Source organism: Cydia splendana, chromosome 25, assembly GCF_910591565.1.
Source record: "Cydia splendana chromosome 25, ilCydSple1.2, whole genome shotgun sequence".
NCBI classification, from domain to species: domain Eukaryota; kingdom Metazoa; phylum Arthropoda; class Insecta; order Lepidoptera; family Tortricidae; genus Cydia; species Cydia splendana.
The window spans coordinates 8,785,849-8,808,436 of NC_085984.1; the positions used below are offsets into that span (position 1 = coordinate 8,785,849).

The 22,588-nt window shown below is 40.5% G+C and overlaps 1 protein-coding gene across 1 annotated transcript; it reads right to left on the reverse strand.

Moving 5' to 3' along the window:
- Positions 1–1,018: 1,018 nt before the first annotated feature.
- LOC134802872 (UBX domain-containing protein 4) lies at positions 1,019–22,286 on the reverse strand. Its single transcript, XM_063775607.1, has 12 exons — positions 22,051–22,286; positions 20,724–20,861; positions 19,750–19,875; positions 17,206–17,334; positions 15,574–15,710; positions 14,337–14,453; positions 12,780–12,875; positions 8,502–8,655; positions 6,880–7,007; positions 5,540–5,702; positions 3,167–3,344; positions 1,019–2,611 (listed from the first exon to the last, which is right to left on the reverse strand). Exons 1-12 carry the CDS (start codon positions 22,130–22,132, stop codon positions 2,560–2,562), a joined length of 1,500 nt encoding a protein of 499 aa, XP_063631677.1. The 5' UTR covers positions 22,133–22,286; the 3' UTR covers positions 1,019–2,559.
- Positions 22,287–22,588: the final 302 nt, after the last annotated feature.

Here is a 22,588-nt window from a genome sequence, read left to right on the forward strand (position 1 = left end):
CCTATGTCCAGCAGAGGACGAGAGTAGGCTGATGATGATGATGATGATTTAAGTAAGTTCCTAAAGATACAGAGAATAGTAGAATATAAAATGATTCGTAAACAGTTAAACATAGGAAGGATAAAGTGCCACGAAATCATAACTATTATTACATAGTGCGTATAGAACCGGCACAGAGAACGTATAGGCTCGATGACAGATTTTCATTAATGGTATCAATCGATCAACTTTATTTTTAGGATCAAATGTCTATATAGAATAGAATAGATTTATTCGTAAGCACAAACAATCGGAACAGTACATAGTGTAAAAGAAAACACAAAATAAGATTAAAGTGCCACGAAATGGCCCCATCTCAGCATGTTGCTGGTGGCTTCCAGCGCTGATCTTCCGATGAGACCATCAAGTGAGAAGAATCACGGAAGGTAACAGACAAGAAGAAAAAAGACAGAAATAACATACAGTAAACAGTTAGTTAAATAAGAAAAAAGTTACACAGCAAGAAGATACAACATAACGACTATTTACAATTAAGATTAATTAATACAAAAACAAGCATCGTGCTCTAAATCGCTGTATCGATCCGGTCCGACCATATCTTGGCTGAGCATTACAGCTGTATATACTACTAGCGCCAACGGTGGCTACACTAACTAAAAAGCAATGTCAGTCTATACGTTGTCACGTGTCAGTTCACAATAAACATATATGGGACCCATTGCATTAACACTTTCGCAACCGGGCAAAAAACGGCGCACTACCCCAGAAACCGGTCGTCTATATCTGCGTACAAAACAACCCGATGGGCGGGTTGTCCGGCATCTGAGCAAACATTACGAGTGCCTACCAGGCGGGTTCTCGGTAGTCAAAGTGTTAAGGAATACAAAAGTCAGCAATTATAGTCAAAGTCCGACAGTCGTACTTCACTCGCGAAACGCTCCTAACAAAACGATAAGTGAACGTGACGTCAAAGTCACTGAAAGCCATATATTTAGGAACCACTTACAATGAAACAGGATTTCCAAATAACCATATATTTTATTATTATTCATAATAAATTACAACGTGTTTATAACTATACTAGAAAACTGTAATTCCGTGATAAACCAACCAATAAGTGAATGCCTAAATAAAAATAAAATAAATTATATTATAATATTTATATCATTTATATGCATACTTGACACTATCAGTAAAAATGTCGAGTAATATTGTCATTACATCGTTCTAATCAAATTTTCATTTTAAAATCATTCCAATAACTACACTGTCAATAGTAATGTCAATATTACTGACAGTGTCTGGTCCGTAGTGCAATTGATGAAAGGACGCTTATCAAGAGGAATTTCGTACATTGAACTGCCTGTTCCTATCTCTGTCTCTATCGCACGCGCGTAATTATATTGCTGTCTCGTTCACGATGTTGGCGGTCAATGCCACTGTGCGAGCGACTGCAATATGATTATGCGCGTGGGATAGAGACAGGAAATAGCGGGTCATTGTACGAAATTCTTCTTTACAATGAAATTCTTTGCTTTCGACTTTTCAATGAAATCACACCTTATAAAACAAAGTCCCCCGCCGCGGCTGTCTGTTTGTATGTATGTTCACGATAAACTCGAAAACTACTGAACGGATTTTCATGCGGTTTTCACCTATCAGTAGAGTGATTCTTGAATAAGGTTTAGGTGTATAATTTGTTAAGGTTTTGTGTAACCCGTGCGAAGCCGGGGCGGGTCGTTAGTTATTTATTAAACACATTAGGTATGTATGCCGATGACGAATTTTATTGTATCAAAATTGGGATATTCAGACATTTTTTCAGAGTCCTCTTTTACAAAGTTTGATATTATCAGGCGTGGCTCACTCCGCGATCTCGTCGCGTCGCTACAAGTACACGCGGCCCACACCAATGTTGGTGTCTAGCAGTAGTAGTTGCCGCGCACCGCTACGGAACGGACGCTCGCGCTTGCGCCACCTGGCGGTCATATCTGTCGTAATAGACGCGTTAGAGAGTGAACCTTCTGTACCTATACTCTGTATCTTAAGGTATTTAACTAAAAGTAAACAAATAATTTGTACATTTTCGGGTAGTTATAACATTTATTGGTTAACCAACCAAATACAAAACCGCCTGGATCTGTCACTGAACGACCTGACTTTAACCTACATTATTTGATCATGTAATGTTTTCATCTACCCTCAACTGGGTTAAGGAGCCATTTGAGGGTAGATTTTGTTTACTTTTATTTAAATACCAAAAGATACAGACTATAGTACTATTATTTATTCTGTGGTATTATTTCGATACTCTGTGATATTGGTAGCCAAATATTGTATTTTCTTCATATTGTTGACGATAACCTCGTGCCGCCCATCATACAAAATTATAGCCAAGTAATCTTGTTGTATTTTCAATTAGGTTGAATTTCATTTGTTCGAAAAATTTACGAGACAAATTAAATGCTACCTACTTCGTTTATAATAAGGTTGACATTCCATCGAAACTGAGTGTACATCTAAATGTACATTGGGCGGCACGAGGATAAATAGATGTGTCTACATCTGTTGTGTCGAATTCCCGTTCCAAGTATTGTTGTCATCATCCGGTCTGAAAAAAAGATGTTATATGATTCATAAGTGGCGGTTTGATGATATTTAATGCTTATTTACCTATTAAAATTAATAATATTAGTTATTACGTTAGTTAGGCTAAGCATTTTTTTTAAAGGGGGCCAAGTGGGAGTCCGTGTCGCCCACCGAGGGTTCCGTACTTTTTAGTATTGTTGTTATAGCACCAATAGAAATACATCATCTGTGAAAATTTCAACTGTCTAACTATCACGGTTCATCAGTTCATGAGATACAGCCTGGTGACAGACAGACGGGCAGTGGAGTCTTAGTAATAGGGTCCCGTTTTTACCTTTTGGGTACGGGACCCAAAAAAAATAATGAAAGTACACATATTAAACAAAGTAGTAAAATGATATTTCTGAAAATGTCGGGTTATTCCCATTAAGTTGTTACCAGTGGTAACTACTGGGAATTTTTTCCCACCTTTTACCACTGGGATTCAAAAACAATAATTTGTGTAAAAAAATCCCTGTTGTTACCACTGGTGACAACTTGGTGGTAACTAGTGGGAATAACAAAAATGTGAACCTACCTCTCCCCCCTCAGCCGGTGCACGCCGCGGCGCGGGGCGGGGGAGGGGGAGGGGGCGGGGCCGCCCGGGCCCGGCGCGGCGTCCCCGCCCCGCGCGGGCGCCACCAGCGACATGAGCCACACGTACAGCCGCGTAGACGGCTCGAAGATCATGGCCGATAGGAGTTGCGTCACGAGCCCTGTAACAATAGTACATTACGATGCAAGTGCGAAAAGTAGGAAATTCGCAACGAGTGGCGATAAATAGGACATATTACGCAAAACTTTGCGTAGAGGGCGTCACTAGGCCAATCACATGTCCTAGCTTGAAACACGACAATCGAAAGTTCGATTTCTGCCTCTCTATCACTCTTGCCTATTCAATCGATAAAGAGGCAGATAAAGAAATTTCGATTTTCGCGTTTCGCGGTAGGCCACCTGTAAATGCTTCAATTGTGGAAGGTAGAGTGTAAGGAAAACAATCTTCATGTATTAAAAAGTGTCCCTCAAAAACATTAAATAGGCGGCGCCACTGTGCATCGCGAACCAATTTTTGACGGTCTCTTAGCCTTGTCGGTAGTGACCCCGCTTATGAAGCAGGAGGTCCCGGGTTCGAATCCCGATAAGAGTATTTATTAGCTTTTTATTTTTTGTATTTATAAGTATTTATATACCAATATATAAATTAATATTGATATACATATGTAAGTTGCAAAAGATAGAGAAAGGGGCGGCTAGTTTTACTGCACCTGAGCTAGCACTTGGGGCCTAGGGCGGGCAAGACTTCAACCCCCGTGAATAAAGGAAATCCTAAATTTAATAAATCAATTTCTGAAAATTTTAAATAAAATTGCAAATAACTGACAGCGCACTTCACTCAGTCAATAAGGTCTAAATTCATGTTAGTTCCCGGTGCTACCCTAGCGCCACCGGAGAGATTTTGAACTATTATTTCAAGTGACAGCTGGACACTTTTACTTTTACTTTTTTTTTTCTTATCATAAAAGATAGCTCTCCTTTTACTTCTACACTCCATAGCTTCAATGTCATAGTGAAAACTTGTCAAAAACCGGGCAAGTGCGAGTCGGACTCGCGCACGAAGGGTTCCGTACCATAATGCAAAAAAAAAACGGAAAAAATGCAAAAATAAAACGGTCACCCATCCAAGTACTGACCACGCCCGACGTTGCTTAACTTTGGTCAAAAATCACGTTTGCTGTATGGGAGCCCCACTTAAATCTTTATTTTATTCTGTTTTTAGTATTTGTTGTTATAGCGGCAACAGAAATACATCATCTGTGAAAATTTCAACTGTCTAGCTATCACGGTTCGTGAGATACAGCCTGGTGACAGACAGACGGACGGACGGACAGCGAAGTCTTAGTAATAGGGTCCCGTTTTACCCTTTGGGTACGGAACCGTAAAAACTGTTTGAGGCCTAATATGTATAAGTTTATGGTTTACTAAACAAATTAGTGCTGCACTCTGGCGGCAGAACATTGCAGTAATACTCTTCCTATTAAGGATGACCGGGCCGTGTCCGGGCCGGAGCTTCCGGCGCTTACTTTTCTATGACATGACAGGTGATCACGTGATGCTTTCCATAGAAAACGATGCGCCGGAAGCTCCGGCCCGGACACGGCCCGGTCGTGAGTAATCCTTTAGCCCAGTCGACCCGGGCCTAGGGCGGCCAGATATTAGGGGCGGCGGTATATATGGTGGGTCCTGACAGGGGCGGCTAGTACTTACTACAGGGTGGCAAAGACTGCCACTGCAATCATGACATTTTGTTGTGTGCGTGACCTCAACTCTGGGATATAAAAACAGCCCTTAAGTGTACTGAAGTCTCACCTATGATGCTGCCGTTCGCTCCGGTCGCTAGCAAACGGGTTAATGTTGCAGGTGTGTGCACGTGTGTTGTTAGGTGTTGTGTGTGTGGATGGAAGTTGTCAGCTAAAACCTTACCTGTTGCTGACGGCAGAGGGACGCGCTGGCAGAGCGGCGCGCGGCAGCACGAGCAGAGCCGCGGACGGCGCCAGTTCGAGTCGCCGAAGTGTCGCCTCTGTGTCGGTCAGCTCTCGGCGAGGGAACGACACTTCGATTCACATATCTACTACCGGGTAGTAGTAACTACCCGATCATGCTTTAGTGCTAAGGGGCTCAAAAGCCAATCTGAGTCACTCTATGAAGTCTATGAAATATTTTCGGGTCCCTACCTAAACCTACCCTGGATTCGAGCCCATCTCAAACCAAAATCCGCCATTGTGTTTCAGTGTCTCACCTATGATACTGCCGTTCACTCCAGTCGCTAGCAAACAGGTTATGTTGCTGGTGTTAGGTGTGTGCATGTGTGTTGTTGTGTGTGTGTGAACTTGTCAGCTAAAACCTGTCTCACCTATCATGTTGCTGACGGCAGAGGGACGCGCTGGCAGGGCGGCGCGCGGCAGCACGAGCAGAGCCGCGGACGGCGCTAGTTCGAGTCGCCGAAGAGTCGCTTCTGTGTCGGTCAGCTCTCGTCGAGGGAACGCCAGCCATAAGGAGAATTGAGCTGTGGGTAGCTGAAAAAAAAAACCAAATTTAATGCTAGATAATTAAGTGGCCAAAACATAGAAATATATTGCAACATTTGTTGCCATAGGTTGCAATTGGCCCTTTGACCAGTGGCGGATTTGCCCTTAGGCCCGGTACATTTTTTTATTTTAGTTATAATATTTTACTACCGCGTTGTATTTTCGTGTTTTGAGGTACATGGTTTTTTTTTAATGTAGAATAGCCAGAAAGACCACCTAGCGACTATATTTATGACTTACATATTACAGCTTGAACTGTACGCGAGCTTGTAGGGCCCCGTCCCGAGCTGTTATACAATACAACTTACATCCAAGTTATCGGCGACATATCGGTGCACTTCGGCCAGCCTCGACTCGGCCGGGAAGTGGTTTGTATGGGTGGTCCCGTCCGGCAGTTTTAACTGTACGCGAGCTTGTAGGGCCCCGTCCCGAGCTGTTATACAATACAACTTACATCCAAGTTATCGGCGACATATCGGTGCACTTCGGCCAGCCTCGCCTCGGCGGGGAAGTGGTTTGTATGGGTGGTCCCGTCCGGCAGTTTGAACTGCACGCGAGCTTGTAGGGCCCCGTCCCGAGCTGTTATACAACTTACATCCAAGTTATCGGCGACATATCGGTGCACTTCGGCCAGCCTCGCCTCGGCGAAGTGGTTTGTATGGGTGGTCCCGTCTGGCAGCTTGAACTGTACGCGAGCTTGTAGAGCCCCGTCCCGAGTTGTTATACAATACAATTTACATCCAAGTTATCGGCGACATATCGGTGCACTTCGGCCAGCCTCGCCTCGGCGAAGTGGTTTGTATGGGTGGTCCCGTCTGGCAGCTTGAACTGTACGCGAGCTTGTAGAGCCCCGTCCCGAGCTGTTATACAATACAACTTACATCCAAGTTATCGGCGACATATCGGTGCACTTCGGCCAGCCTCGCCTCGGCAGGGAAGTGGTTTGTATGGGTGGTCCCGTCCGGCAGCTTGAACTGCACGCGAGCTTGTAGGGCCCCGTCCCGAGCTGTTATACAACTTACATCCAAGTTATCGGCGACATATCGGTGCACTTCGGCCAGCCTCGCCTCGGCGAAGTGGTTTGTATGAGTGGTCCCGTCTGGCAGCTTGAACTGTACGCGAGCTTGTAGAGCCCCGTCCCGAGCTGTTATACAATACAACTTACATCCAAGTTATCGGCGACATATCGGTGCACTTCGGCCAGCCTCGCCTCGGCAGGGAAGTGGTTTGTATGGGTGGTCCCGTCCGGCAGCTTGAACTGCACGCGAGCTTGTAGGGCCCCGTCCCCGGATGCTGTTAAACAAAAATGTCATGACATTCAAATACATGTTTAATTCTAAAGGCGTCTCAATTGCTGGAAATATGTAAATTGGGCATAACTTTTTTGCATGTAGTTGTAGATACATATGTAGTGTATAATTGTTTATCATAGTATTTTCTCGGAAACGTTCGTATTTGTCATGCTACTTCAGTCAACGTCAGTACTGTTCGTACCGAGACTGACTGAAATAGCAAGCCACGTTCGTACGTTTCCGTGAAAATACGATGGAAAATAATTATGCACTACATCTGTACTTACTAGCTGTAATGGTGGTTTCTCTCAGATGGCACTTTTGCGGCTGTGAGAGAGTTACTGTCATGGTAAATTATGTAGCTACAGTCAAAAAGAATTGATAGTATAGAGGGGTCCTGTCATTGTAAATTTTGTAGTCACTGTAAATTTACTGCCATCTATCGACACACGACTAAAACTCAAAATGAAAACGTATAAAGTTATCAAAAAATGTATATATATGGATAAATGATTTTATTATTTTTATATCATTTTGATCCATGTTCATTCACTGATATCTATGTGTTAAAATTGTTAAATATGAAACGGTGTCGTCACGCCATCTAGCCGAGGATAGGCTAAAGACTTTTACTTGAATTCCGAGGCACGTTTTTTCCTTAGACTTTATTCGTCTTATACGAAGTTACATATGTCTTTGCTACAGTACATTTACTGCCATCTTTCGACAGACGATTAAAACTGTTAGAACGCCATTTGACTTTGATTATCATCACTGATATGTGTTATTTTGTTAAATATTAATATTAACGCCATCTACTCGAGAGTAGGCCAAAGGTATGGTGCAATCTTTTCGACCGATGGCGCCATAACCTTTGGCCTATAGTCGAATAGATGGCGTTAATATTAATATTTAAAAAAATAACACATATCAGTGAAATATGGATCAAAGTCAAATGGTGTCCTGACAGTTTTAATCTTCTGTCGAAAGATGGCAGTAAATTTACAGTGGCTACATAATTTACTTTGACAATCCGCCTCTATACACTCTATTCTCTTTGCCTATAGTATGCCAGAGTCACTTATTAGCTGGAGTGGTAGTTTCTCTCAGATGGCACTCTTGCGGCTGTGGCGCGTCCCTGGACTCCCTTGCGCGTCGCTCGGCGCGGTCTTGCGCGATCTGCTCCAAAATGCGTTGCCTAAGAATGCCAGTGTCACTTACTAGCTGGAGTGGTAGTTTCTCTCAGATGGCACTCTTGCGGCTGTGGCGCGTCCCTGGACTCCCTTGCGCGTCGCTCGGCGCGGTCTTGCGCGATCTGCTCCAAAATGCGTTGCCTATAGTTTGCCAGTGTCACTTACTGGCTGGAGTGGTGGTTTCTCTCAGATGGCACTCTTGCGGCTGTGGCACGTCCCTGGACTCCCTGGCGCGTCGCTCGGCGCGGTCTTGCGCGATCTGCTCCAAAATGCGTTGCCTATAGTTTACCAGTGTCACTTACTGGCTGGAGTGGTGGTTTCTCTCAGATGGCACTCTTGCGGCTGTGGCACGTCCCTAGACTCCCTGGCGCGTCGCTCGGCGCGATCTTGCGCTATCTGCTCCAAAATGCGCTGTCTAGCGAGGTCATTCTCCATCTTTTCGCGTTTGCGCTCCTCCTGTATACAGGTTGGAATTTTTTATATTTTTCATATAAGTTTTTGGAAAAAAAAATCATTTTTGGTACAAGCTTTTATCCCTGACTATACCTTTCTTTACACAGGCATAGAGAAATATAGTAAGAATAGAGTGCTCACTCCATACATCAGTTTTGGTACCAAAACGTCTATTATTTTCGTAGTCGACATCTAGCATCGAGTAGCGGAATTATCAGTACCGCTATTCGATACTAGACGCCTCTCGTGTGGCGACTCACGAAAATTGTATTGAACAACAATTTACAACTAATATTAGAAGTAGAAGGAGTTGAAAATAGAGTTCTAGTTAATCCGGTTATAATATTAGCTGGAAATCGTTGAGCTTTAGACTGATAATTCCGCTACTCGATGCTAGATGTCGACTACGAAAATATTAGTCGTTTTGGTACCAAAACTTATGTATGGAGTGAGCACTCTATGCAGGGCCGGATTAAGCATGTCGGGGCCCCTAGGCAGTGCGAGGCTCGGGGCCTCCTACAGTCAATAGGCCTGTTGCAAGTAGCAAAGAATCACGGAAATAATGGTTTCAAAGAAACATATATGTTAATATGATTCTAAAAAATGGCCCAATCTCAGTATAAACTGAAGGATTATTAATATATTCAATAAAATAAAACTGCAAAATTCTCCAATCGGCCATTATTACTGAAACGCCAATCAGAAGCGTTCCAAACAGTGACGTCATCAATCTATAACATATTTCTTAGAGCAACATAGACAACCTCATTGACCGAAATCCATACGTTCTCACCAAAGAGTTCGAAGGTGCAAAAAAAATGTTATTTCGCCACTAAACATTTATTACGTCCAAAAAATATTATTACACGATATAAAGGAGATTATCTATTTGTTATTATCTAAATAAAATGCTAAATAATACGATATTTCACAAACAAACTTTTTTAATTATTTGGCTGAATGGAACTATCATTGCCATGTTGGCTGTCGTAACTAGAAAAAATGAAAAATTAAAAAGTAAAACCGGCGCTCGGTGATTTTCACTCAAAATTTACTTGTATCTAAATAATTCATCTTAAATTGCAACCGTGTGAGAGTTTTTGTCTAAAATGAGTTATTGTGATAAATTTTTGTAATGTATTTATCATCCCTAATCGTAATATATGGTGCTGAAATAACAATATCATTCGGATTTAAGGGAAATTCGTAACTGTAAGTATGTAAACAATGTCTACCACCCTACCACCTACTAAATAGTGACGTCACAAATGTCGTGCGAGGCGTTTTCGCGCGAGTTTTAAACTAGCTATAATAAAATGCAATTATTTATGTTAAATCTTATGAGTATAGCTGAAATATTGTGTTTTACGGAACCAATACAAGTGTACCGACAATAATAAAAGGGATTTCAAAATTTGTCATCAGGCCTATTCTGCACGCAGCATATTCAGTACAGGGAAATAAGTTTGCGTTTTTAATTTCAATCTTCAGGCGTCAGCCGAGCCGATCCAAATCGAACGATGTCTTTTTCGCTCTTATTGCGTGAACATAAAGCTTTATACTATCGGTTTTTGCCGATTCCGCGTCGCGTCAAGTATGGGGCTTAAGGCTAATTCCCAGTGGAATACCAAAGATGTGAGCAAAGATGTACCTCGAATGGCAAATTTTAAGCGAGGCTAAGTTAAACTAGTGCCGCAAAGTTGATTTTCTCAATAGTTAATATTTTGCGAGGCTGAACAGCGATTGTCCGACCATAAGGCCTAACGCCGAGCCACATGATTAGAATAATAATAAATAATTTCCATATGTTAAAATTACTTAAATTACTAGAGTTAGACCAAGTTAAGCCTGCAACAATTTTGATAGCACTCGCAGTATAAGTGTTATTTTAAACGTCAAAACTTCTATGAAATTATGACGTAAGTATAAATAACACTTGCACTGCGTATGTTATCAAAATCATTGCAGACTTTTCTTGGTCTAACTCTATTCGTTCACCAGTCAAGCTAACATGTAGATAATACAGGGTCAAGTAAAGTAGCAAAAATATACGCGAGCGCAGCGAGCGCGAAATTTTTGGTAACAATATCGCAAATTGTTAAAGCGTGTTAAAGGCCGGGTATCGAATGTATCGATCTTCATCTGGGACTAAAAGTCCGAAGTGCCCCAGTGAGGCGAGCTTTCATGCGAAGTCAAAGCCGTGCTTCATCATCATCAGGCTTCAGGATAAATAGTTGAGCACAAACACGAACCAATGTCCATTGTATTAAAAAGCGAGACCGCAGTCCGAGTTTCGCGCAGCGAGGCCAAAGGCTAAGCTGAAGTAGGAGATGTGGAACACAAACCATTGGTAAATTGAGTTAAAAAGAGAGGCTGAAGGTCGAGCATTCCTATGAAAAACTGGGGACACGTTCGTCTTCTTTCTTTGTTTTAATCAATATTCCTCGTGATTCTGAGTCGAAATACCCCAAAAGTTGTTGGTTGTTCGAAAAAAGTGAACCATTTTTCTTGAAAGCCCCTATTATTACAACTTTACAATAGGTACTAAACTGTAACGTATTGCTTCAATTTTATTACAGTATTTCATTAATTTAAAGAATGGTTAAAAAAAGCAATAACAAAGCATACTCGTTATTATAAGAATAAAAAATATACCCATGAATTTTGACCGTATGCTGGAACAAAATTTTATTTGGTGTGCGCTGAGCCGCCGGGGCCCCCTAGCCGAGGCGGGGCCCCTAGGCAGTTGCCTACTTTGACTTAGGGTTAATCCGGCCCTGACTCTATGTACTTTTTTCTCTATGACACAGGCGACTAATACTCATCGAGAATTCTAAAAACCCCAAACACATGTTTCGTTGTTTTATCACAAAGTTCCTATGGCCACCTCGAGACGATTTAATGTAAAGTTGCAAGACATATGCAATAGGGAATATTACGCAAAACTCTGCGTAGGGGGCGCCACTACCATTATCCATCACAATCTACTGCGAAACAAGAAAATCTGAATTTCGTTATCTAACCTATCTATCACTCTTGCATATTCGAGCGATAAAGAGGCAGATAACTAAATTTCGATTTTCGCGTTTACCGGTAGGCCCTTGTTAACAAACCGCCTTGATGCATCAATGTCATATTTTATTTTCTGTGAAAACTTGTCAAAAAACAGTTTAAGGCACAGTATGTAAGTTACTCTATGGTTTACTAGCTAGCTTAGTGCTGCACTCTGGCGGCAGAACATTGCAGTAATACCACAGAATAAATAATAGTACTGCCGTACAGAAAGGAAACTTCCCACAAAACCGAAGTTTGACAGCGGTTCAGGGTCGAATCATGCTATCCCTTTCTAATATATGGCACTATCCCTGTCGGCTATTTAGGGTTGTCAAAATTCAAGTGATTATCTTATCTGTGGTCGTGCACTCAAAAGGAAGTCAAGTGGTGCCAACCCTAATAATTGCTCGGAGCAATGCTGAGCCGAGCGGAGCCGAGTTTGGCCGAAGTCAGGAGTTTCGCACCCCTGGTAATACCCCGTATTTGGAAAGCGCTAAGATGAGACGGAGGATATAAGAGCGGGATAGAACATCACCATAGAGTGTATAAGGGAGAAGTGGAAGTGGGAGTTGGAAGGGGTAGACCTCGGCGGACTTTCTCTGATCAGATCGGGGAAATCCTGAAGAAAGGCCAGGTCAAGAGCACCCTAAACCGACGAGCGTGTATGAGGAATGTTAAGAAAGTGAAGGAAGCGAAAGAGGTATGTCAGGATCGTACCAAGTGGAAATCCGTGGTCTCTGCCTATCCCTCAGGCATAGACTAGGAATCCTCTAGACCGAGTTTAGAGCAATTATTTCATGAGACCGATGCTGCCAAAAATACGGGGGTGCGGGGGACGAGGTGAGCGAGTCCCGTGCCGTGATTGGTCCGTTCAAAGACACGGACGTCACACAAAGACACTTTCGACTCGAAAATAGAGTAAAACTACCGTATGCGTGGCAGAGGGGGTAGAGCTACTATGCTCAGTCTGGAGGATGTCTTGTCGGTGCCCTCCGGGAAATAGGCGTGATTATATGTATGTATGTATGTATGTATGTATGTATGTATGTTTGTATGTATGTATAGAACATCACCTGCAGCTGTTTGAGCTCCTGCTCGGCCTGCCACTTCTTGAGCTCTGCGACCCCTTGCCCGAGGTTGCGTCTCTCCTTTTCTTTTTCTTTCTCTTGCTGCAAAGAAATACCAATGAAAAAATAATGTTGTCACATCACCTATTCGAAAAAGGGCTTTTTTTCCCCGCTAGGAGGGATCAAAGTGGCACTTTTCTTCCCTGCTAGGAGGGATCAAAGGTGTACTTTCCTGTTCTAGGACACGATTTTTTCTTTCATGTATACTATTTTTTTTTTTGGTCAAATAATACATATTTTGGAACATAACAATTTCCTCATAGTTGATGTGAAAAGCAGTACGAGTATGTGTCACACGGTATCAAAATTATTTCGTCTTGGGCGTTAACACTTTAATCCCTCATTACGCTCAGGATTCTACTTTAGAATCCATCGCTTCATTCAGGATTCAATGTACGCCCTTGACGGAAATATATCATTTTGATCCCGTGTAACACAAACTACTATTTTCCGGGACATTACTTCACAGAATCATAGAATAAATAATACTACGAGATACAGAAGCAGTGGGGAGACACTTCTCACTTCGGGCAAACTCGGCTCCGTTCGGCTCAGCATTGCTCCGAGCAATTATTAGGGTTGACACAACTTGACGTCCCTTTGCGTGCACGACCACAGATAAGATAATGACTTCAATTTTGACAACCCTAACTAGCCGAAATGGATAGTGCCATAAGTTAGAAAGGGATATCATGATTCGTCCCTGAACCGCTGCCAAACTTCGGTTTTGTAGGAAGTGTCCTTTTTGTACGGTAGTACTATTACTTATTCTGTGACAGAAGTTTCACTCTCTAACGAAACGCGTCTATTAGGACAGATATGACCGCTAGGTGGCGCAAGCGCGAGCAGGCGTCCGTTCCGTAGCGGTGCGCGGCAACTACTATTGCTAGACACCAAAACTGGTGTGGCCCGCATGTACTTGTAGCGACGCGACGAAATCGCGGAGTGAGCCACGACTGGCACAATCCTTTACGCGTGCGACGAATTTTACGTATAGTACGTTTTTTTAGCATTAGAGAAAGACCACGCGATCTTGACGTGTCTTTTAATAGAAAAACGCTTTAAAAAAATTAGTAACTATTACATATTTATGAAAGCAAAAGAATGTAAATACTCGTATATGATGCATAATTGTTACGTATTTGCCGTGACTTATTTTTCAAAAGTGCTTTTCTGTAAAAAAAACACGTCAAGATTGTTTACCTTTTTGCTAATGCTAAAAATAACGAACTATACACAGGCACCCGCGTGCGTGCACCTTTAACAGTGCCGGGAACCCGCTCGGCGGGTTCTCTGTTCATAGTCGCTTTCCTCTACACAGCGGGAAAACGCTGGGATTAGCTACCTACGTCGAAAACGTTGGCAGTGAAAACCTGTTTTTCAGTAGATTTTCATCAAAAACAATCGACGCCAAATGCCGTCTTTGGCGTCGTTGTCAAGATTTTGCGTTGACGTCAATTGCCGTCTGTGGCGTCCAAAAGGTTAAGGCTCAAAACTGTTTACCTGTCTCTCTTTCTCAGCTTTCTCCTTCCTCTTGGCTTCAATCAAAGCCTTAGCTCTCTCCATCTTCTCTTCTGCGCTCAGACTACTCTCTGTCGCTGCCAACTTCGCTTCTTGTTCCTGAAATAAAGAAGTAAACTTGAGCTCCGCTGAACCGATTAGGACAAAATTTTGTATGAAGATAGTTACTTTCGCATAAAGGGTATACAGATACACCCACTTGCCAGAATTTCATTTGCCATAATAGTCAACAGCCATTATATTGTTTCCCATAATTACATATGCAATACTTATTGTTTACTATATTAGTCACGTGCCAGAAACTTTGTTTCCCATAAAATCAATTTCAATAATATCATTTGTCATCATCATTGTAAGCCATAATTATCACTAGCCATAATATAATTTTTTTACAGAAACCAAATGCTACTAGAATAATGGGTTAGGTTAGGTTTGAATTGCGACCCTTACAGAAAAGTAATACTACTGGAAAAGTGGGTTAGGTGAGGTTAAATATTCTATTAAATAATATTATTACAATTAATAATATGGACAACAACACGTATGGCACTCGTACGTTCTGGAATCTAATAATCGGGTAAACAAAGAGTATGTCACATCATTTTTATGGTAAACAAACAATTCGGGCAAATGAAATTCGGGCAAATAAAATTCGGGCATATGAGTATTATTTTATATAATTTTCGGACAAACAATAGACAACCGCTAGTATAAATTGGTGGCGTCTTCGCACGGGTAAAAATTAAATACCTAAACCTTCCCCAAGAATTACTCTATTGAGAGGGAAACCCCATGAAAATCCGTTCAATAGTTTTTGAGTTTATCGCGAACATACAAATACACAAACAGACAGACGCGGCGGGGGAGTTTGTTTTATAAAATGTAGTGATTTCTACACATAATTCGCTACTTGATGCTAGATGTCGACTACGTAAATAACTCGCGTTTTGGTAAGAAAACTGATGTATGGAGTTATCACTCTTTCCTAACATTTCTCTATGATTCTATATCAGAATTCGAACCCGGGATCTAATGCTTCGTAGGCAGGGTACCTACTTATTATTCCTATTATTAATTTACATATTGTACACTAACATAGATATAGGTAGTTAAATTATATATTTTGTACTAACACTATGGGTTCTATGCCTGAAATAAATAATTTCAATTTCAATAAGCTAGAAGGCCTCAGAGGAGGAGGTCTAGTTTATGTTCGTACTTTTTGTGTTACAGCAGCGTCAGGGGTTTTGCTAGGTCCGGCACCGTCGGCGCGCGGGCGGCGGATGCAAACACCGTCGTTGCACACCACTTCTTGGTCGTCTAGTTTGGCCACTTTCGCGGCCGGTTCTGATGGTTCTACAAAAATAAAAATAAATTGAAAAGTGGAAACATAACTAAATTACTGTCTGGATCCAGAGGTCGTGAGTTTAAGTCCCACCCAAGACAGTAATTTTTCCACTTTTAAATTTATTCTAAGCTTAATAGAAACCTTCGCTGACGTTTCTGCTTGTTAAAAATTAAAACAATAAAAATATTCATAAAAGAAACATATTTATAAATATTTTAAAAATATTTTATAGGGTAATTCGCCGTAACTGGCCGCCCTAAACTAAATATGAATTCTATTGACCTATAAACAGAATTCATTTTAGTATAAGCAAAAATAATAGATAGTATAGAGGGGTCCTGTCATTGTAAATTTTGTAGTCACTGTAAATTTACTGCCATCTATCGACACACGACTAAAACTCAAAATGAAAACGTATAAAGTTATCAAAAAATGAATATATATGGATAAATGATTTTATTATTTTTTATATCATTTTGATCCATGTTCATTCACTGATATCTATGTGTTAAAATTGTTAAATATGAAACGGTGTCGTCACGCCATCTAGCCGAGGATAGGCTAAAGGTGTGTGCGGCATCTATTCGAGAATGACTTTTACTTGAATTCCGAGGCACGTTTTTTCCTTAGACTTTATTCGTCTTATACGAAGTTACATATGTCTTTGGTATAAGGTTTCAATAACTGGCCAGCTTTCCAGTTACTAAAAGTGGCGGTTACTGGCGAATTGCCTTATTGGCATTTAAATATTCGTTTTACCAAATAGTTAAGTATTGAATGTGTAAAATCTGATATTAAAGAAATTCGTGCTATAAATTTGTTAAATAATAGATGTCATAGTACATCTACTGTACAAGTGTACACCTATTAACTGAAAAAGTACACTCAACAGCAATAGTTGCTAAGCGGACGAAGTGTTCAAAAAGATCTTGACGCGACTTTATTGTTAAGAGAATAAGAGCGTGTCAAGGTAATTTTGTCAAAGGACTGTCTCATTTCAGTTATAGACAGAGAGAATCATACTATCTTTGTCTTACACTAGTACTAGCACCCAAAAGAAAAAGGATGAGTTTTCCTGGTTCTCACTGACTGACAAATTGGCTTGACCAACTATAGTTGACAATCGACATTTTTATTCTTTAATCTTTTTATATTTCTGTCCCATCGCTTGAAAAGATGACACCATACCTTTGGCCTATCCTCGAGTAGATGGCGATACTTTTTGACATTTAACAAATTTAACACATATCAGTGAAAACATAAGGATCAAAGTCAAATGGAGTTCTAAGAGTTTTAATCATTTGTGTCGAAAGATGGCAGTAAATGTACTGACTACATAATTTATGTACTTTTGACAATATTCCTCTAGTATAAATTCTCTTTGGTAACATGTGGATAACGTTGTTAACTTTACATAAAACAATAGTTGTAATATGCACCAACATTACCAACTGTAACATGTATTATATGATTGTTTATTATCCCTTAAAATAAATAAAATACCTGGTTCTTTGACAGGCGCGGTGGCAGACACTTTGCTTCCACCCGGTGTGGGGGAGGGGGTGGATTCAGATGCAAGTAAATTGGCCGTTTGCTCCTTAATGTTGGACGGCGGTGCTGACTTTTCTTTGTCTACAAAAAAAAGATAGTAGGGTTAGTAAGGAGCACAAATGTATGGAGCAGCATGCACTTTTGTTTTGTCTCAGGCGATGCCGCTTGGCACGATTGTTCCTTAGGTCAAACAAAGCTGATTCGGCCCGGTAGCGTCGAGATCGTACCGTGCATACCCCCCAAAAAGGGGGGGTGAAAGGGTCAGCAACTAGGGCAAGTTATAATATAACTTTATATATTATATATCTATATTATATCATTTTCGTATAATTTAGGGACGAGGAATTCATTTTTGAAAATATTATTATACCTACCTTTCCATAAAAAAAAAACATTATTTTTTAAGCACGGTACGGTCTCGTGGCTACTGGGCCAAATCAACTTTGTTTGACCTAAGGAACAATCGTGCCAAGCGGCATCGCCTGAGACTAAAGTGCATGTTCAATGCCCTTACTCACCCTACTAAAGAATAGTTATTTGTTTTACAAGGGGGCAAAGTTGTTGTTTAACCGCTCGTGCTAATATTGATACCCGAGCAAGCGAAATATTCCAAAATTGAACCACGAGCGTAGCGAGTGGTTCGAAAATGGTATCTTGAGCGTTGCGAGGGTTTCAAAGCACGAGGGTTAAACAAAATTTGCCCCCGAGTGAAACACAAAATTTTTCACCACACCAACCCAAAGCAAATATTAAACGTAAAATATCAAACAAAATCAAACCAAATCAAATCCAAATGAATGTTATTAAATATTTATCATCCAAAATCATCATTTAAAAGTCAATTCTACCAGCAAACATAAGAAAACAACTCAAAATTTGCATTTGATTACTTTGCCTCACATGTGGATAAAATGCAACTTTGCTATCAGTTTTTGAAGTGCAAAGTAAGCCTTTCCGAGCTGGTGTGGTGAAAAAAAAATAAAACACGGTGTTCTCAGTTAATGGGGTGGTTAACTGATTTTTGACAAGTTTTCACAGACAATAAAATATGACATTGATACATCAAGGCGGTTTGTTTACTGCTATCTGCCTCTTTATCGCACGAATATGCAAGAGTGATAGAGAGGTTAGATAACAAAATTTCGACTATCTCGTTTGCGATAGACCCTTAGAATGTGACTGATTGTGGTAGTGGCGCCCCCTAAGCAGAGTTTCGCGTAATATTCCCTATCAATCTTAATTCTTAGATCATTAGTTTTCGCGTAATATTCCCTATCAATCATGGTATAATAATATACTCCGCCTGGTACTCCATTCCCGTCTTTTCTAGGTCACCTAACTGACACGGGCTTACGTCATCATGCGACAGCGCTATATGATAATATGCGATAGCGCTATATATAGCGGCCATGTTGTTGTGACGTAGCCCCGTGTCACTCTGGGAATGGAAGACCATGTTTTATTAGACTATGCTATCAATCTTAATTCTTAGATCATTAGTCCAACTTATCAAGGGTCTTCAGTTACCAGTCAAGAGTCTGCCGCAGAAGTATTGATTCTTTGAAAAATGTGTTCTATCCACTGTCAAAAACCCAAAGTCATCATCATCATACTTACAGTGCTCCTCCAATATCCTGTCGATCCTGGTGGCCAGATAATCTGGCTGCACTCCCGCGCAGACCTCCTCTAGCGGAGTACCGTTACGGCCAAAGAAGAATAGCGATAGCATGGCAACCTTAAAGGCTGTAACACACTATCGCACCGCACCAAGGTCGCGCTGCGGTGCGATAGTGTGTTACCACTTTAACACTCACTCCAAGGTTAATGAACTACTATCGATCGAAAGTCTCTGTGCCAACCAGCACCCCACCATCAGTATATTAGCAGACAAATGTGACGTTTTCAATCAAAAGATACTACATTGTCCGTTGTCGATAAGGCTGATTTCAAATTGAAGCTATATGGAAATAGCGCTTTATTGACAACCGACGAAGTACCCTTTTGGCCGACAACCCACCACGCAAAATAGGGGCTGTCCATAAATTACGTCATCGATTTTTGACCCCCCCCCCCCCCTATAATCATCCAAAAATCATGCTTCAAATGACCCCATTTCCTCCTACTTCATGCTACCGTCATCCGATGTCCAGACCCCCCCCCCTAATTTGAAATGACGTAATTTATGAATAGCCCCATAGGCGCAATTTTATGACGTCGAGTTGCGGAAACCAAGCCCGCGAATACCTATAAGTCCTATAACCTACATAGCCCTTTGGTTGAGAATGGCACAAATGTCCACTGTTAGACAATCCTTCCCTAGGATCTGCACAACGATCGGTCGTGCGGTGCCCATACTCAATCTTAATTCTTAGATCATGAGTCCAACTTGTTAAGGGTCTTCATGTTACCACTCAAGAGTCTGCCCCAGAAGTTATTGATTCTATGAAACTGTTCTGGCCACTGTCAAAAACCCAAAGTCATCATCATCATACTCACGGTGTTCCTCTAGTATCCTGTCGATCCTGGTGGCCAGATTATCTGGCTGCACTCCCGCGCAGACCACCTCTAACGGAGTACCGTTACGGCCGATGAAGAATAGCGACGGAACAGGGACGAATTGGTCTGATTGCCGAGTTAAGGTTGCATTGCAGTAGTTACATAGAATACAAAAATCCTTGTAAAAATAATACCGAGACAAAACATGCTCTCATGGTTTCCTAATATCTCTTACAACAGGTTTTTTTTTTCACAAATTTTGTTTTTAATTGTGACGTCACTCTCGTCATTTTATATTGTTTGTTGTAATGCAATATACATTTCTTTATTATGTTTGAGGTTCATATGTTTAATGTAGAAAGAAATAATAATAATAACCTGGTTTTTGATGGATCCCTCTTATTTCTTGTCCTTTTTTTAAGTATTTGTTGTTACTTCTAGTTACATAATAACAAAGAGAATTTAAACTAGAGGAATATTGTCAAAGTAAATTATGTAGTCAGTACATTTACTGCCATCTTTTGACACAAATCATTAACACTTATAGAACACCATTTGACTTGATGGCGCCACACCTTTTGGCCTACTTACATAATTTACAGTATTCCACTATTTCAAATTCTCTTTGATAATATAAATAAGAAAAACCGGCCAAGTGCGAGTCGCACTCGCGCACGAAGGGTTCTGTACCATTACGCAAAAAACGGCAAAAAAATCACGTTTGTTGTATGGGAGCCCCACTTAAATATTTATGTTATTCTGTTTTTAGTATTTGTTGTTATAGCGGCAACAGAAGTACATCATCTGTGAAAATTTCAACTATGTAGCTATCACGGTTCATGAGATACAGCCTGGTCAGACAGTCGGACAGTGGAGTCTTAGTAATAGTAGGGTCCCGTTTTTACTCTTTGGGTATGAAACATTAAGGATTTCACCACTTTTTCTTATGTTATCATAATCTTGAGAAAGGATACAGATCTGCGCAAAGTGTGTGTAGTCCGTGGAGCCACTCTTCAGCCGTATGGCCAGGAAGTTGGTGCTGTTGCCGAGCCTCTGCAGCACCGCTGCGTCGTCCAGCACTGACGTCATCTCTGATGATAGCTGGTTGTCACCTGCAAACGACAAAGACATTTTTTTGTTTATACAGGCCTTTTTCACTTAACTGTGTAGTTGTGTACCATTAATGGCCGGTCAGCAAGTGTCACAAAACTGAGGGTCAATGTCCCCTACATTTTGTCAGGAATGTGACGGTTAGACGTTACTGAAACACGCAACCAACTTCGAAAAACCAAAAAACATGATCTACCGAGCCGATATAGAGATAAAGACCGAATATGCAAGAGTAATAGAGGTAGGTAACAATTTTCGATTTTTCGATGTTGGCAGTAGACCCTCTGTTTTTAAATGCCACTCGGGTTTTCATTATTTATTTTAAACTTTAAATACAAATGAAAAAAAAAAACTGGACAAGTGCGAGTCGGACTCGCCCACCGAGGGTTCTGTACTTTTTAGTATTTGTTGTTATAGCGGCAACAGAAATACATCATCTGTGAAAATTTCAACTGTCTAGCTATCACGGTTCGTGAGATACAGCCTGGTGACAGACGGACGGACGAATGGACGGACAGTGGAGTCTTAGTAATAGGGTCCCGTTTTATCCTTTGGGTACGGAACCCTAAAAACAGTTGCAAAAGAACTTTTATTTATCAAATAATAGCAAGTAGTGTAAATTTTTATCTGCAAGTCTTCCACAAGAAAAGTAACCCTCAACACATGAAAACTAAAATTTTCCAGGTTTATATTTTAGTATTATCATATATTTCTATGCATTTGTGAAATATTTTATACCACAAAATTTACAAATAGAAAATCAATATGTATCAATTCACAATAAATCTTTTACAGCTACAACAGCAACACCATATAATTTGTTGCAGAAAAAGAAATAATGAGTGCTCATTGGCATATAACATAAAAATGTATGGCAAGATTAGTCATATAAGCAAGAAACATTTTCATCCCTCAAAATGTTCTAAATATGTGTGTTTTCTTAATCATCAACACCATGTATAGCTTTTAAATAAAGCGGTGATATATGAAACATTATCAATAACCAAAATATACTAAAAAATTACGAAATTACTACGAAAATCTAGAAATATTATAACCTATTTGAAGATTACGTGTCCCAATTAAAAAACGTTATTTACATCTGTTTTATACGCAAATAAACTTGTGTATGGCCAAAGGTGTCTAGTTTACGGTTTAGTATATGTAGATAATTACTATATTGTTATATACCTTCAACAAAAACTACGAAAATAGCATTTTTCTGTTTAGATAGTGTAACCGCCTCAGCTATGCTGCCACCGTACCAATGCATCTTGAAAACACTTTTAACAACAGTTTTCTAGCACAGTTACAAACGTTCACAGTGTTATTTTGCTATTTTTTTGTAATTATCAACGATTATGTTTGCACGAAAAACGAAAATATTACGATGACATGACACTCCAAAATTTTGACAGTTGACGTTATATTTTTTTAATAAGTCATTCCATCTCTGTCTATTGTAAAATTTCTTAAATAACATGTTATAATTAGAAAATTAAAAGAGGCTATTATTAATATTCTTATGATATTTTCAATTTATTTTTATTATAGTTCATTTCTATTTTGACATACGGATTATATGACGAGAACGTTGTCTATGGAATACTCCATGTGATATAACTGGAATGCTACTCGCTACTAGATGGCGTTATACTCAAATTTCTCATAAACTGAATGAACTTCTACTTATCACAAGATGGCAGGTAAACCGCCAATTTTCTTTTCG

Coding starts and splice junctions, on each gene's coding strand:
- LOC134802872 (XM_063775607.1), bottom strand. CDS start 22,132: ATGCATTGGTACGGTGGCAGCATAGCTGAGGCGGTTACACTATCTAAA. Junction 17,335..19,749: donor CAGGATACTAGAGGAACACC/GTGAGTATGATG, acceptor TTTTTTTTGTAG/ACAAAGAAAAGTCAGCACCG. Junction 8,656..12,779: donor AGGAGCTCAAACAGCTGCAG/GTGATGTTCTAT, acceptor ACCTGTATACAG/GAGGAGCGCAAACGCGAAAA.